At 34.1% G+C, this 17,924-nt stretch overlaps 3 protein-coding genes across 4 annotated transcripts; 2 read left to right on the forward strand and 1 right to left on the reverse strand.

Moving 5' to 3' along the window:
• Window positions 1-3,432: 3,432 nt before the first annotated feature.
• LOC133338019 (uncharacterized) lies at window positions 3,433-4,075 on the forward strand. 2 transcript variants are annotated; one of them, XM_061546204.1, is made up of 2 exons: window positions 3,433-3,572; window positions 3,647-4,075. In XM_061546204.1, the coding sequence occupies exons 1-2, from the start codon at window positions 3,528-3,530 to the stop codon at window positions 4,049-4,051; spliced, it is 450 nt and encodes a 149-aa protein (XP_061402188.1). In that variant the 5' UTR covers window positions 3,433-3,527; the 3' UTR covers window positions 4,052-4,075. The 2 variants fall into 2 exon arrangements, with proteins under 2 accessions (XP_061402188.1, XP_061402189.1); XM_061546205.1 differs by having other exon boundaries at window positions 3,480-3,572; window positions 3,650-4,075.
• A 4,744-nt stretch (window positions 4,076-8,819) lies between these two features.
• Window positions 8,820-10,147, forward strand: LOC133338018 (uncharacterized). The gene is made up of 3 exons (XM_061546203.1): window positions 8,820-8,828; window positions 9,338-9,658; window positions 9,775-10,147. The coding sequence occupies exons 1-3, from the start codon at window positions 8,820-8,822 to the stop codon at window positions 10,144-10,146; spliced, it is 702 nt and encodes a 233-aa protein (XP_061402187.1). The 3' UTR covers window position 10,147.
• Window positions 10,148-15,742: 5,595 nt separating this feature from the next.
• LOC133338016 (uncharacterized) lies at window positions 15,743-16,597 on the reverse strand. The gene is made up of 2 exons (XM_061546202.1): window positions 16,274-16,597; window positions 15,743-16,147 (listed from the first exon to the last, which is right to left on the reverse strand). Exons 1-2 carry the CDS (start codon window positions 16,574-16,576, stop codon window positions 15,746-15,748), a joined length of 705 nt encoding a protein of 234 aa, XP_061402186.1. The 5' UTR covers window positions 16,577-16,597; the 3' UTR covers window positions 15,743-15,745.
• Window positions 16,598-17,924: the final 1,327 nt, after the last annotated feature.

Consider the following 17,924-nt stretch of genomic DNA (forward strand, 5'->3'; position numbering starts at 1 on the left):
TTTTTTCCTATAGAAAAAATATTCCTCAGCGGGCTGAGCAATTTTTTTCCTATAGAAAAAATATTCCTCAGCGGGCTGAGCAATTTTTTTCCTATAGAAAAAATATTCCTCAGCGGGCTGAGCAATTTTTTTCCTATAGAAAAAATATTCCTCAGCGGGCTGAGCAATTTTTTTCCTATAGAAAAAATATTCCTCAGCGGGCTGAGCAATTTTTTTCCTATAGAAAAAATATTCCTCAGCGGGCTGAGCAATTTTTTTCCTATAGAAAAAATATTCCTCAGCGGGCTGAGCAATTTTTTTCCTATAGAAAAAATATTCCTCAGCGGGCTGAGCAATTTTTTTCCTATAGAAAAAATATTCCTCAGCGGGCTGAGCAATTTTTTTCCTATAGAAAAAATATTCCTCAGCGGGCTGAGCAATTTTTTTCCTATAGAAAAAATATTCCTCAGCGGGCTGAGCAATTTTTTTCCTATAGAAAAAATATTCCTCAGCGGGCTGAGCAATTTTTTTCCTATAGAAAAAATATTCCTCAGCGGGCTGAGCAATTTTTTTCCTATAGAAAAAATATTCCTCAGCGGGCTGAGCAATTTTTTTCCTATAGAAAAAATATTCCTCAGCGGGCTGAGCAATTTTTTTTCCTATAGAAAAAATATTCCTCAGCGGACTGAGCTATTTTTTTCCTATAGAAAAATATTCCTCAGCGGGCTGAGCAATTTTTTTCCTATAGAAAAAATATTCCTCAGCGGGCTGAGCAATTTTTTTCCTATAGAAAAAATAATCCTCAGCGGGCTGAGCAATTTTTTTCCTATAGAAAAAATATTCCTCAGCGGGCTGAGCAATTTTTTTCCTATAGAAAAAATATTCCTCAGCGGGCTGAGCAATTTTTTTTTTATAAAAAAAATATTCCTCAGCGGGCTGAGCAATTTTTTTCTTATAAAAAAAATATTCCTCAGCGGGCTGAGCAATTTTTTTCTTATAAAAAAAATATTCCTCAGCGGGCTGAGCAATTTTTTTCCTATAGAAAAAATATTCCTCAGCGGGCTGAGCAATTTTTTTCCTATAGAAAAAATATTCCTCAGCGGGCTGAGCAATTTTTTTCCTATAGAAAAAATATTCCTCAGCGGGCTGAGCAATTTTTTTCCTATAGAAAAAATATTCCTCAGCGGGCTGAGCAATTTTTTTCCTATAGAAAAAATATTCCTCAGCGGGCTGAGCAATTTTTTTCCTATAGAAAAAATATTCCTCAGCGGGCTGAGCAATTTTTTTCCTATAGAAAAAATATTCCTCAGCGGGCTGAGCAATTTTTTTCCTATAGAAAAAATATTCCTCAGCGGGCTGAGCAATTTTTTTCCCATAGAAAAAATATTCCTCAGCGGGATGAGCAATTTTTTTCCCATAGAAAAAATATTCCTCAGCGGGCTGAGCAATTTTTTTCCTATAGAAAAAATATTCCTCAGCGGGCTGAGCAATTTTTTTCCTATAGAAAAAAATATTCCTCAGTGGACTGATCAATTTTTTTATAGAAAAAATATTCCTCAGCGGGCTGAGCAATTCTTTTTCTATAGAAAAATATTCCTCAGTGGTCTGAGCAATTTATTTCTATAGAAAAAACATTCCTCAGTGGTCTGAGCAATTTTTTTCTATAGAAAAATATTCCTCAGCGGGCTGAGCAATTTTTTTCCTATAGAAAAAATATTCCTCAGCGGGCTGAGCAATTTTTTTCCTATAGAAAAAATATTCCTCAGCGGGCTGAGCAATTTTTTTCCTATAGAAAAAATATTCCTCAGCGGGCTGAGCAATTTTTTTCCTATAGAAAAAATATTCCTCAGCGGGCTGAGCAATTTTTTTCCTATAGAAAAAATATTCCTCAGCGGGCTGAGCAATTTTTTTCCTATAGAAAAAATATTCCTCAGCGGGCTGAGCAATTTTTTTCCTATAGAAAAAATATTCCTCAGCGGGCTGAGCAATTTTTTTCCTATAGAAAAAATATTCCTCAGCGGGCTGAGCAATTTTTTTCCTATAGAAAAAATATTCCTCAGCGGGCTGAGCAATTCTTTTTCTATAGAAAAATATTCCTCAGTGGTCTGAGCAATTTTTTTTATAGAAAAAATATTCCTCAGTGGTCTGAGCAATTTATTTCTATAGAAAAAACATTCCTCAGTAGTCTGAGCAATTTTTTTCTATAGAAAAATATTCCTCCGAGGATTCTGAGCAATTTTTTTTCTATAGAAAAAATATTCCTCAGAAGGCTGAGCATTTTTTTCTATAAAAAAAATATTCCTCAGAGGGTTCTGAGCAATTTTTTTCTATAAAAAAAATATTGTTCAGAGGGTTCAGAGCAATTTTTTTCTATAGAAAAAATATTCCTCAGTGGGCTGAGCAATTTTTTTTCTATAGAAAAAATATTCCTCAGTGGGCTGAGCAATTTTTTTTCTATAGAAAAAATATTCCTCAGTGGGCTGAGCAATTTTTTTCTATAGAAAAAATATTCCTCAGTGGGCTGAGCAATTTTTTTTCTATAGAAAAAATATTCCTCAGTGGGCTGAGCAATTTTTTCCTATAGAAAGAATATTCCTCAGTGGGCTCAGCAATTTTTTTTCCTATAGAAAAAATATTCCTCAGTGGGCTGATCAATTTTTTTCTATAGAAAAATTTTCGTCAGAGGATTCTGAGCAATTTTTTTTCTATAGAAAAAATATTCCTAAGAGGATTCTGAGCAATTTTTTCTATAGAAAAATATTCCTCAGGGGGTTCTGAGCAATTTTTTCTATAGAAAAATATTCCTCAGGGGGTTCTGAGCAATTTTTTTCTATAGAAAAAATATTCTTCAGATGGTTCAGAGCAATTTTTTTCTATAGAAAAAATATTCTTCTTTCTATATTGTTAAAAAATTCTCGGTTGAAACAGTTTCCTATCTGAAGTTTTCGTTTATTTTTAAATGTATTATTATTTTTGTCGAATATTCTATAATGCCCTTAATAATACAAAGTAGAAATCGAATTTTCTGGTTTCAATAAAAGCAATTTCTATTTACTTAGTATTTCTCTTAGACACTGTGTCGTTTGTTTACATTCGAGTATTTGAGATTAGTAAATCATTTGTTTTATTTTGCCACATGAAATTATGTTGACATTTGAGCGTTAACTAATTAAAGTCAATTAAATATCTTCTGGCACTTTCCTTCGCCTCACCTCACAACTTGCTTGTCGTTTTCTTAATGGCAAAGCTCCTCTGGTACACTGGCACCTTGACTGGGTAACAAGACAGACATCAAGCACCGGCCGCCTTACCCCACCTTTTTGGTTGTCATTTATGTTTACTTTGCGGTCCATATTATGCAAGTTTGAAACCAGTCTTGAAAAACAACCGGACCACGATTTGTATGCAGAAACAATAAACCGGTTGATGGTGGTTGGTATCAATTTCTGGAAAAAAAGAGACAATAGTTTTTATATCGAAATAATTCAGCATCACGACGATTCAGTTTATCTAAAGACGTTGAGAAATAAACAACAATTCTCGCAGCAATGAAATTCCAAATTGTGTGTCTTTTCCTTTGTGGCTTGGCTTTGGTAAGTCTTGAGATTTACAAAAATATTCTTAGGGATATTTGTTTTTAATTTAAATGCTTTGATGTTATTTCAAGCAGGCCTTTGCTGCTGCCAAATTTGAGGTGCGCACGCCCGAGGATGCTCTTAAAGCTCACGAAGAATGTCGTGAAGAATATAACGTTCCCGATGAAATCTACGAACAATACCTGCAGTATAACTTCCCCGATCACAAACGCACGAAATGCTACATCAAATGTTGGGTCGAAAAAATGGGCATATTTAGCGAAAAGAAGGGTTTCGATGAAAAGGCCATCTACAAGCAGTATACCCAAAACAGGACTCAATATTTGAGTTCCGTTCAACATGGCTTGGAAAAATGTATCGATCACAATGAATGGGAATCGGATGTTTGCACGTTTGCTCATCGTGTATTCTCGTGCTGGTTGCCACTCAATCGTCATGTTGTTCGTGCCGTTCTGGGTACACCAAAAGAAAATTAAGTGACCTTAACAGGGGCTGTGAATTAAATTTTAAATTGGATATATATAGGTAATTTTGTAAATAGAATTTGTTGTGACCGAAAAATTGTGATAATTTTGTTTTAAAAATTTTTACAAACAAAGAGAATAAAAACTTGTCTACGAAATTTGAAAATATACATATATTTTATTAAAACTGGATCTTATTTAGATGGGACAACTTCTGACCAGAACAAAATCATGCAAAATATAATTTAGCACTTTCAGGAAAAAAACGTTGTCAATTATTTATAAAATAAGGAAAAATTATTGTTTACAAATTAAAAGCAAAATCGGGAACTCGTGATAAATGTACCAATGGGGGTAATGTACATTCATCCTTATTACTGTATTAGACGACTCTTGCCACAGAAATATATTTTCGTATTGTCATATACTGGAGGTTCAAGTCTACATAAGTTTTTGTTCAGAAGGCTCTACTAATATACCCTCAAACCAATTGTCGAAGCACTTTGTCTACTCCGATTGAGATACCTTTATTGCATGGATTTTGAGCATTTACATCATCTTCTGACGATGAAAATCGTTGACCACACATTTTTAAGGCTATGCGAGGAAGCAAAAACGTCACGTTTTGGCCGAACAAAGAGACTTTAAATTGAGTCGTTGTGTGAGAGCTCGTATTGTCGTGGTGCACAATGTTTGTTTTCCGAAGACATGATGCAAAAAAACAATTGGCCGCTGAGCCGCTTGTATATATGTTCAAATCACTATAGAGCTCGCACTTTTCAAGGTGGAGATTTGAAAAGATTTTCTAGATATTTAAAATAGGATATATTGGTCCATGTCTTGCTATATCCCCCAAGTAACGGATGCGACCTAATCTCATTGATATTGTCAAACTAAATCTTTACTAAATATTTTACATATTAGCCAAAGTTTCAGGCTATATATTCTATAAAACGATACCACCCAATATTTTATATTTTGGGAATTCTGGTTAAGTTTTTCGACCTTATTTACGGTAATCTATTGTGTTATCATATTGAATATTCCTACAAAATATTACTCTAAGCTTCAGGCTATATCCTATATCCCATTATTTTGTAGTTCGGGCAAGGTTTTCAACAAAATTGAATATAATATTATACATTTTGTCGGGACTATTAAGGAATATTCAGAAATGTATCGGAATCACGCCAGTTTTTTTTTATACCCTACAGAACTATGTTGTCAGGGTATTATAGCTTTGTGCAGCCCCAAATGTTTGTAACGCCGCGAAATATTGGTCCTAGACCCACCTTTAAGTATACCGATCGTCATATCTCGACTAGCTGAGTCGATCTAGACATGTGTGTCCGTCCGTCTGTCCATTATAATTTGTAAACACGATACAGGCCACAGTTATGGACCAATCTTCACGAAATTTTGCATGTAGGATGGGTTCTGGCCAATGAAGACCCCTATTGTTTTTGGAAAAGATCGGTTAATATTTAGGGGATGAAATGGACCAAAAACATTATTTTTGTCGGTTTTTCTGGTCGACCCAGAGGCCGCAATTATGACCCAAACACCGCGAATTTGCATGGAGAAGGGGATCGGGCGAGAGAATAAGCATGCATGTTTTGATAAAGATCGGTCAATATTTAGCGGGTCAAATGGACCCTGACTTTTGTGTGAAAAATGACAAAATGTGTATATAGTGATGTATCTACTCAGATGTGGGAGTTACAGTCAAATACTTACAGGTGAAATTCTTCATGAAGTTCCAGTTATGGTCAAGAACAACGCCTACAATTTTCGGTGATGATCAGATTAAAATTTTGGGATAAAATGGACCGAAAACTTAATTTTTGTGTGTTTTTGAGTCGAGTATAATCAGAAAATCACAACACAACCCACCGTGAAGATAATCTGGACAAGTAATATTAATAATATTACTCAGACTCGGAATAAACATCCTCAGAAAGTTAGAGTTCGTGGTAGTTGGTAGTTGGTCGGCCCCGTCCGACTATACTGCTCCGCTCACTGCTTTTTTTTGTATTTTTATTATTAAGATTTTAACTTCATTGTCGTGGTACATTGCTACTTCGATTTCTTGGAGAATGAAAAAATGTATGTAGAAATTTTTCGAATTGTGTTCATGTTTTGACATCGCTTCGTCCCGTCCCATTTTCGGTGTTTTGAAATATTTTAGCCACATTTTTTTCCAAAGTGTAAATAGAAATCTTCTTGGATTAATTTTTCCACCGAAAAGTCAGCAATTTGTAAAATAAATCCTCTTACTTTTTGATATACTGAGGTTCTAATTCCAGCTTTCTAACCTGAGTGTTCGTAATTTTGGCGTTTATTTTCCTCAGGACATACTACCAGACAATTTACAATTAAATAGTTCCCATATAAAGTTCCAGTAGATTTTGAACATTTTTATTGTACACCATATGGTGTTTTTTAAATTTGTTAATCAACATTTTTCAGGTACAACAACAATAATGTCTTTAGAGGTAGCCTGAGTATCCTGAATTTTGGGTACCATTACACTATTAGTCAGAAATAGAATTTTTTGGCCATAATTAGAGCATTGGGTTTATGAAATAAAAAATATCACATATAGCGATTATCGTAATCTGCAAGAAGAAAGTAAAAGTTCGAAAATATTGGTCAAATTTTTCAATAGTTGAATTTAGCACATTTTTGCGCATTTAGGGATATATCCCCCAATGTTCGGTATTTTAATGATTTTTGTCACGTTTGCATGTCCGTTCAAATCAATATAGAGCTCACAATTTTTTGGATTGAGATTTGAAATTTGGCACATTTATTCCTACTATTACCTAGATATTTAAAATAGTATTGCATATGGGATATATTCGCAATTTTGGGAATTTCGGACACGTTTTTCATACGAATTGGAAATAATTTAGTATTTTGGGTTCTCATTGTATAGCACATCTCCGTACTAAATTTTATTCATATTGACCCATGATTCAGAATTGACCCATATCGGTATTTAGTCTTATTTGGAATTGTATTATCATTGGGGAGGGCTTAGAAAGTTCGGCCGTGCCAAATACATCTTTTTAACTTGTTGTTTATTATTTTATTACATGCAATTCTCAACGTCTACTTATACCCTTCACCATACTTTGGTACAGGGTATTATATCTTTGTGCATATGTTTGTAACAGGCAAAAGGAAACGTGATAGACACATGGTTCCTTTCAAGAATAAGCATGGAATCACTTTCGAAGTCGATTTCCGTCCGTCCGTCTCTGCATGTTAAATTGCAAATAAAGTACAGGTCGCATTCCGAATTGGATGAAATTTGGCACAGCTCATTTATTTGACCTAAGAAAGAATCCTATTGAAATTGGAAAACATCGGTGCAGATTTAGATATGACTCCCATATATAAATTCGTCCGAATTAGGTCTACAATGATATGTATAAAATTTCCTGAAACTAGGTTCAGATTTAGATATAGCTCCAACATATATATTTTCGTCCGATATTAAGTAAATGGTGCACCAAACTCGTAATGTATGCCCGATTGACAAGGGGACACTTGGGACTAGAATGTCATTTTGGTTTTTTGAAATTAGTGCAGATGCAGACATAACTTCCATACATATATAGAACGGGTGTCTGATTGAGGTTAAATTTTGAACAGTGCATCATACCGAATATAGTGTAGCAATTGTGCTATAAATCGATTTACATAAATTTGTTCCATTGTACGCAAACGACTCTAAATCTGCCCGAATGAAATGGAATTTGGCATAGGTTGCAGAAAGGCATGTGCATGGATTGATGTTAGTCTGTTCACGTATAGACACATATTTAAGTTCGTATAGTGCTCCCTCGAAGCAACATTGACATAAAATTGTTGGGATACATATACAAAAAGTGGTGAAGGGTTTTATATTATCGGTAATAACTCTTAAGTTTATGAGCGAATGCAGACGCTCGCAAAATTCTGGAACATGTCAGAACATATATCGATTGTGCTAAAATCATTAAAATATCATCTGACACTGCTTGGCACTAGGTTCAGGAACTGATTTTTTTTAGGAAAAAATCATATTTATGAGTTTTAAGTATGACGTTTTTGATGATGATCTTAAAATTTCACCTTTATTATAATCACCACTTCCATCTGTTTAATTGGCATTTCATGTTAATATTTTGACACATATCAATGTTACATAACAGTTATTACATTTATATTCACAAAAATATGACATTTTGACCTCATTTCAGTTGTAAACCGTGACCCACATGATATAAAATTTTACTGGTATAAAGCTCAAGGTATTCAGATTTGAAATATTTTTTGTAAATGGTTTAAAACAATTATGATCGATTTTTAGCTCCTGGGCGATGTTACTATCATTTCTCCGATTTTATTGACATTTTCGACGACCGGCCTTTCAGTGCGAGGTGCATCTTTAACATCAAGAATTCCTGAACGGAATCTATGAAATCAAAATTGCACATAATTGGCTGTTACAGTATCGGAACCATTAACATAAAACAAGCTCCCAATACCTTTTAAGATACGTGTATTTAGGGAAAGTATCCCCTTATTAAATTCATTATTTCCTTAGTCATTCTCTTAATTTTTGTTATCAAATATAGGCAAGTTTAACATATAACAAAATAAATTTAATTGAAATACAATCTAACATTTTCTCTCCCTCTCAAGTGAAGACGACAACCTTTGTCCTTTACAAAAAAACATTGGCCTTATCTGTAATAATAAATCTAAATATATACATCTTCACATGTAAATGAACTTGGTAATTGTCAATGATGTTTTGTTTATTCCACAAATAACAGAATCTTAAGCGTATTCAAAGTCAATAGCAGCGTAAAAAAGTACTAAACATAGATTTCTTATCAGCAAAAAAAGTACTGAAAATAAAAAATATTAAAAACAAATACAATATTACTTTATTTAAGTACTAAAAAAGGGTAGTCAATTTGCTAATGGCATACACTCACTCACACACACATGTGCACAAAGTGGGCTAAACAGATTAAAACAGAATTTGCTAAAATTACTTTTTCAAATCAAATCATATCACCCAAAAAAAGTTTTCCAAATTAAATTTGTAGTCAGTTTTAGGTAGAATTTCTAATTGACCGCATGCATCGGACAACGGTATTGTCAGCAAAATGAAAACGTGTTGCCCTATATTCATCATCACATTGGCGATACTATTGTGTCAGGTTATTATTTGAAAAGAAGAAATATTAAATCCATGTGAACAAAATAAAATTGTTGAGTAAAAAATTTAAATTACAGAATTTTGTGGCTGCTAATATAGATCGCCACGAGGGTTATGTTTTGGGCAAGTGTTTGGAACGTTATGGTGGAGCCTCTTATGAAAATGCTGAACGCCTAAAACGTTTTAAAGACTGGTCGATTAACTACGAGGAATTGCCCTGCTTCACCAACTGCTATCTCGAAAACATGTTCGACTTCTACACCGAAACGGAAGGTTTCATTGAGGATAAAGTTATCAGTAAATTTGGTGCCTCCGTCTATGAAGTGTGTAAACCCAAATTGTCCGAGGGCAAGGATAAGTGTGAAATTGCCTACAAAGGTTTCCATTGTATGGTCAATGTAAGTATTTGCAAGCAATCAGTGTGTGGTGGTTTTCATTCGAAATTGAATCATTCATTGAACGAACGAACTTACGATTGAGTTATTTAAATTAAAATTCCTTTCTGTTGAATTAGCTGGAAAATGATCCGTTCGTTGTAATCGATGGCATGGACAACATCGATATGGATGCCAAACTGGCCATGAAAGATTGTCTGCACAAATTCGATCAATCGGAATGGCAGTCGTTCGGTGACTACAGCCGTTTCCCCGTCAAAGAGCCCATCCCCTGCTACTCGCGTTGTTTTTTGGAAAAATTGCAATTATTTAATCATCGCTTGCACCAATGGGATATTCGAGGTTTGAATACAAAATTAAATATATCTGTGGAGAATGCAAATACAGCGGCCTGTGAAGCAATGGCTATGAAACGTAATCGTAATATTTGTGCATGGATGTATAAGGAATTTACATGTTATGCCATGGCTAGTGCGTCCAAAGAGAATTGAATAGTTAATAGAATAGTAAGAAATTTGTGTTTAGAATTAAATTTGAAATAAAGAGAATATTGAAATTTAATAAACCATAATTTTTAAAAGTCCTGGATGTGCATCAATTAGAATTATGCTGGGGCATCATATGCTTGGAATTCAACTGTGTAACATATAGGGAGAATAAACTTCACAATCTTCACAATTTGTCATTAAATTAATCAGTAAATATTGTTAAAATAAATATTTAAAATTATTATTGTTTTAATTGTATGTTCGCTGTCGTCAGTATAATCTGTAACGACAGCTTTGTCGTATTATAACGACTTTCGTAATACCGATTTCTCACATAAATACAACAGTGCTATATTAATGTGTGTAAATTGAATTTATTGCTCAGTTTTCAACACTTCATAATAAAATGTGTATATTTTTATCGTGATCAGAATAGAATTTTATTGTAAACTTAGTAATATCTGTCCCTATAATTGTTGAAATCACAGTAGACCTCACAATATTCAAGGTGGATGTCCGAAATTCCAAGTTTATTGTTTTATAAAAACGTCAGTGGTGTTGGCGGGTTATTAGGGATAAAATTTGAATTTTGTTTTCCAAAATTGCCAGGCTAAATCCCAGTTTGTTTTTTTTATGAAAACAACTAGTTAGGGGAACTAGAGGAATGTATGCCATTGTCAGCCAGGGGTAAAGCAGCGAAGACTATAGTTTCGGATCTCGCCCCTGATCCTCATCAGTTCCCTTAGTTTTTTGATTGGGATATTCTCCCCAAAAGCTATTTATTGCTTATTAAAAAAAAAAAACAAAAACGTTCATACACAAATGTCTCTTGTAACAAATCGAAGTACTTATGTTACCAGCGGTACCACCTCAATGAGAAGTTCGTTGGTGCCTGACTTTATAAAAACTATTTAGCATAGCCGTCATATTAAGTATCGGTATTGGGGTCAATTTGGTCAAATTGGACGTAATTTAGTATTTTGGCTTTTTATTTTTATTTAAGGGAACCCCTCCCCCTTGTAACTTTGCACATATATATTTGAAGATTTAAAAAGGAGGAAAAGTAATTTACAAAAATTTTTGTTGTTGTTTTTTGTAATTAAAGAAAAGTCCTTATTTTTGATGGCGGGCATGATAACTCCTCACTGGAACATCGGAATCCGAAAATTCCAACGGTGTTAGAAAGAGTACATGTCTGGCTCTCGTATGAACTAGGATTATTGACTTCGCTCTAAAATTAACAAAATGGTGGACCTTTGAAAAAATAATTTTGCAAAATCGCCAATTTTTTACCAAACCAAAATTAAAAAAATAAGGAAGATCTTCACCGATTGGCTTCATCCTAGTTCATACGATAGCTATACACTCACAGAGAAATGTGTAAACATTTGTAATCGATTGGGTTATTAGTTTTTGAGTTATCGTGCCCGCCATTCGCAAAAAATGTTTAAAGAAAAACGTGTTTAAAGTTTGAGAAGCCCTTCAGCCGTCACTTGATGCTGACACAATATATCGGCTATATCTTCAAGAGTTCTTGAGATTTTCATTTGAAATTTTGTAGGGACATTCTTTAATTAGTGTAGATTCGAATTATATCAAAAAAAATTTTGACCCCGAGAATGGGGAGTCCCTTAATTGAAACCTATAACTTCTCTAGAATGTCTCCTTTAGATTTCAAGTGAAAATACATGTAATCGGTCGATCTTCCTTATTTCGCAAAAATAATTTTCACAGGTCCCATGCCACTCTTACCCACCACTGCCGACCGAGGGGGCCGTAGAATAGAATTTTTTATTACATTTATTGGATTAGATAAAGAGATGCGATCATACAGATTGTTATATATTTCACATAGTTATCTAAAGGGATTACATAAATCATAATTAGATCTCACTAAAGGAAGATAAAGTGGTATATATTAAACTTGATTTCACCGATTAAAAACTTCGAGTCAATTTGACCGCATAAAAGTTTTATTAAAATATAGATCTTAACATTAAACGTCTTCGTTCTAGTGTTGGAAGATTAATAAGTTTTAATTTTCGAGCAGCCAAATATGTAATATTTCTAATTGCGTTGAAATTTTGAGATTCGGAGGTTGATCATGTCCATCATCGATATGAAGACCTTTCCTTTAATAAAAAAAAAAACAAAAACAACAACAAAATGTTCATTCTTCTTTAAGTCTTCAAAAAAAGTAAAAAGTTACAAATCTTAAACATGATGTCTGCTCATTTACCAGCCGAAATTTCCTGTCAATCTGGCAAACAAAAGGAGCATCATTTAGGGAGCTATATCTAAATCTGAACCGATTTTTTCCAGTTTCAATAAGGTACGTGCTTGAAAAAAAATAAGTGAGCTGTGCCAAATTTTATCTTATTTGGATCATAAATACAAAATGTACTTTGGTTACAAGAATACATGGACAGACGGACGGACATGCATAAATCGACCCAGAAAGTGATTCTATGCATAATCTCAAAAGGAAACATGTGTCTATCTCGTTTTCTTTTGTCTGTTACAAACATATCGCTAATTCGCTGCAAGACAGACATAACTCAAAAGAAAAAGTAAATCAGTGAGAGGCGCAGTATAGTCGGACGGGGCCGATCATATGATACCCTACACAACTTCCACGAAAATCTAACTTTCTGTGGTGCTACATTCTGAGCTTGGCACATCGCTATATTCGCACCCTCATGACCGACTAGAGGTCAACAAATACTATTATTACTGATATTCAGTACAGCCAATTACTTGTTCAGATTTCCTTCACCGTGGTTTGTGTTGTATTGTTCGGGTTTCAATTTAGATCGACTCGAAAAAAAATAAAATAAAAAAACTTTTCGGTCCACTTCATCCCAATATTATTATCTGATCATCATCGAAAATTATTGGCGTTGTCCTTGATTCTCTTAAAAAATTCAAAGCGATCCGTGCTATATTATCGCCCTCTAATGTGATAATGGGTTACTAAATAATATATGAATACGTAAGCACATGTAAATATTTGCGTGTAACTCTCACATCCGAGTTCATACGACAATATAATTGGTATCAATTTAAAGGCCAACAACTCCTCTTGGATATACTATCAACTTCTGGGGTCTATGTCCTTCAGGGGTAAATATATACGCCCCAAAATAAACATTTTGTAATTTATCGCACAAAAGTCAGGGTCCATTTGACCCGCTAAATATTGACCTATCTTTATCAAAACAGGCAGGCTTATTCATTGTTCCGATCCCCTTCTCCATGTAAAATTTCAAGATGTTCGGACCATAACTGCGGCCTCTGGAGCGACCAGAAAAAAAACTTCAGTTAAATATGGACCGATCTTTATCTTTGGTCCGATCCCCTTCTCCATGTAAAATTTCAGGATGTATGGACCCTAACTGCGGCCTCTGCAGCGACCAGAAAAACCGACAAAAATTAAGTATTTGGTCCATATCATCCCCTAAATATTAACCGATCTTTACCAAAAACAATAGGGGTCTTCATTGACCAGAACCCATCCTACATGCAAAATTTCGTGAAGATTGACCCATAACTGTGGCCCGTATCGCGTTTAACAATTATAATGGAAAGACGGACGGACACACATGTGTAGATCGACTCAGCTAGTCGAGATATGACGATCGGTACACTTAAAGGTGGGTCTAGGACCAATATTACAACGTTACAAATTTTTGGGGTTGCACAAAGCTATATTACCCTGACAACATAGTTGTGTAGAGTATAAAAATTGACCTAATTTTCGGCAACGATGTTGTTGAAGTATCCGTAAGACCTTCAAAAAGTGGAAAATTCTTTGCCCAGAATGCCAAAGTACAGCCACATCGGTTAGAATGCGATTGGAATGTAAATACCTAAAATGGGGCGGGACCTATAGATTGAGACTGCGCCTAAACATGGACCTACATTGAACTTTTCTACAAATAAGTTTTTTTCTTCGGTTGGAAATTGCGACTAAAAATCTTCAAAATACCGAATATTGATGGGAACGGTTATATGGAGGCTACCCTAAAAAGTAAATCGATGTAAACAATACAAAACTTTCAAGGAGTAATAGCAATATATATGTCGTTTATATTGAAAGTGGTTTAAGTCCACTTTTTTAAAATGAAATATTTAAAGGTTTGGTTTAAATTTGTTTCAAAAATATTGTTAAGTTCTGAAAACTTTTCTAGAATACCAAGTACATCAGAATGGACTTAAACAACGTTCAAAATAAACTACTCATATATGTAAATTTACAAACCTCTATCTTTAATATTGCGAGCTCAGTCCTGATTTCAGCAAACAACCAATCAGCTGTAATTTGGTATTTTGGATTCTCATTGAGTAGAAAGTCTCCCTACCTATACATGTTCCCATGTAGCACTAATATCATGTTACCCCCAATATTCGGTATTTTTAGGTGTAGACAATTTTTACAACAGAATTGGTCATATTCCTCCATAGTTTGCTCCCAAATAAGAGTAGCGCCCAATTTCCAATATTTCCGAGATATTGGAGGGTTAAACAAATATTGTCTATAAAAGTCCATGTTTTGATGATGATGATCCTGCCCCATTTTCGGTTTTAATCTCATCGAAGTGGCTGTAATTTGGTATATGAGATTCTTGTGGTTTTTACAATGATTTTGAATGTATATAAAGGTCCAGACTTTTTAAAGATATGTTGAATGTACACCACATGGTGGAGGATGTAAAAGTTCGAACTAGCCGAATTTCTGGCTTCTGAAAACACTACGAACAGTTCTTATTAAAGAAGACTCTCAACTTTTACAAGGATTTCCAATGATATTTCTTAAAATAAATTCTATAGATTACATACTTTAATTTCCGCCATTTATCTTAACCTAGTAAAGTAATTTTAAGCCTCATATACAATTTCAAAATTCCACCTTTATACGATTTATTTGTGTATAATTATTATTATTTTAGACGAATTTTCAAACCCAAATTTGATTAATTTTTCCATATTAAGTTTATATATTCTAGCTACGTTTGTACTATATTTATTACCTTTTTTTTTACTAAAATCTTCGCATTACTAAAATTTCCTCCCCGATTCCTCCAAACAAATGTGAGAATTTTAAATATTTTATACACTTAAATCATTACAATATCTGATGACGATGTATTTTAAATAATAACGTTATGTGCGTCATTCCATCATTACATATTATTTTATTTGTTATTACAATCTTCAATTTGAAATAAATAAAAAAGTTTTGTGATATTTTTAAAAAAAATATATATGTATATAATTATTATTAAATAAATGTTATATATTACGTACAAATAAAATATCAGTTCATTATTTTCAATATTGTTTTTCATTTTGTTTCGTTCAATAAAATATTACGGAAATCAGTCAACTATATTTTTATTTTTTTTTTTTTTTTCAATGTATATTTATAACAAATAATATACGCCAATACTGTTTTTAAACTCTAATTGTAAACCACACTCACATTCAGCAACACCCACACATTTGCTCGCACGCACGCACACAATCACACATATGTGATTTTCCTCCATTTAATGTGATGACATTCTGTCGGACGGTCGTTCATTCATTCATTGCGATCCATTCAATTATTATGTTCGATGCTGTTGGAATTACTGATTTTTCGCAACGCTCGCCGATACGCCACCGAACCATTAGTGTTGTAATTCAAACGTTCCCAGCAATTATACTCATCATACATCCAGGCACACACGTTCATGGTGCTGCGCTTCTCATCACTTATGCGGCAAATGGAAATATTAGCCGATTCATCGCGTATCGGTCCAAAAGCTTTTAACCAATTTTTAACAATCCACTGATAATTGTCATCGTATAATTGGGCCTTATTGGCGAAACAGTTGAACAGGCAGGGTATGCGTTCGCCAGCCGGAAAATGATAATATTCCAATAATTGTGACATGCTGGTGGCCTTCTCCTTAATGCACGTTACCAAATGCGAATATGTAACAATAACATTCAATTCAGCCTAATGGATGCATCGATGGTAGCCAGCAGCACAGGCAGTGTGGTTGAGGGAGAGATGGAGGGTAGGAAAAATGCATTCGTTACTTTGTAATGGGCGAGGAATTTTCTCACACACTCTGACACTTACCTGTTTCAAACATTTTAAGCCCTTGAATGCGTAGGTGCAGACATTACTAAAGCGCCGATTGAATTCATAACGGCAATAATTATACATATTTGCACCCAAATCATCGACAATTTTTTGTTTATTCCAACGATGACGTTCAATGTCAAACCAGCCCTTTTCGGCCGCCACACACCGAGCAAAACAGGGTATCTCCTCCTGGGTCCAATTGGCATAGGTATTGAATTTCTCCAGCAGGCGTTCAGTGACGGTCTCATTATGATGGCTTATATCTTGTAAACACTGACGCAAGATATCCCCATTCATATCATTCTCCAAATTACATAATGCCTAATAATACAACAAACACACACACACACATGATTAAATTACTTTTCCATTAAATATGAAATTTCGATTCATGGAAATGCTACCCACTTGTTTTATTAGTATTGTGGCGATGGCTATGAAAAATGCCGAATAATAGTTCATTGATGATGATTGTTTTCCTTGGCAATGTCCAATTTGAACTGTGTATTTACCGCTCACACCCATCGAGTCTGGACCATGGAAGAATATACTCGTACTGTGTTGATGATGTTTGGCTGTTATCAGCGCCAGAACACTCGATTCGAATCACAGTCAATACACGGACCGCATTCAATTCTATGGAATGAATGAGAAATTTAAGGTTAAAGGTTATCGCATTCATCATCATCATCATTGGCGGCGTCGTCGTCGTACTCGTCGTCATGGTATTGGGCAACTCTCACAATTCCCTGTGTATATTGACGCCTATTGACGATTTATTGCCCGTTGTCAATAAGTCACTGACTGCACTGATGGACTAGGTCACTAACATATGTTTTTGTTTTATTTTTTTTTTCACTGAAACAAAAAAACAATATCAAGAAGAACAATTGAACAGCAGAATTCTCTGGGGAGTACACCAATTATGGTCAGCATGGTATTTAAAAACAAAAAACAAAGTAGTGATGACATTTGTATTAACCACCTTTTCATTATAACCCATGTCGGTATAAAAATTGTGCAGAGAAAACAAGGGTTGGTGAATACCAATTGGTCTGCTTTGAGAACAAGGGATTAATTAGGACCAGTTGGTCAGTATAGAGATCACCGGTCTTAGTAAAGATCAGTTGGCGTTTATAAAACCTAGTTTTATCTATACAGAGTAATTGGTCTTTATACAGACATACGGTCCCTCAGCAGACTGTGGTATCTATAATCTTCCAATCGGTCTGTTTAAATTCCGATAGTCTTTATAAAGGTCTGTGGTCTCTATACATACCAATTGGTATTTATACACACATGTGGTTTCTATATAGGCCTGTGATCTCCATATACTTTCGGCCTCTCAATGGTCTCAATAAATCCAATTGTAACAGAAAGTGTCGTACGAACATTTTATAGTAAAAAACACGAATTTTTAAGTATCTCAATTTCTTTTATTTTTATTAAAAATAAAGAAGTTTTAAAATAAACGATTATAAACATTTTTAAATGCATAAAAATTATCTTTCGAGTAAATGTCGGTCCATTGGATCATTTTATGTAAAGTATGCACAAAATATTCTACGTTTTCCCTGGATATCGAATTGAATTTAAAAATACTTGGAAATTGCGTTTACTTATGAACTATATTGAAAATGTTTTG

Source organism: Musca vetustissima, unplaced genomic scaffold (genome assembly GCF_032173495.1).
Source record: "Musca vetustissima isolate MV318-11 ecotype Yass unplaced genomic scaffold, APGP_CSIRO_Mvet_v1 utg422434, whole genome shotgun sequence".
NCBI classification, from domain to species: Eukaryota; Metazoa; Arthropoda; class Insecta; order Diptera; family Muscidae; genus Musca; species Musca vetustissima.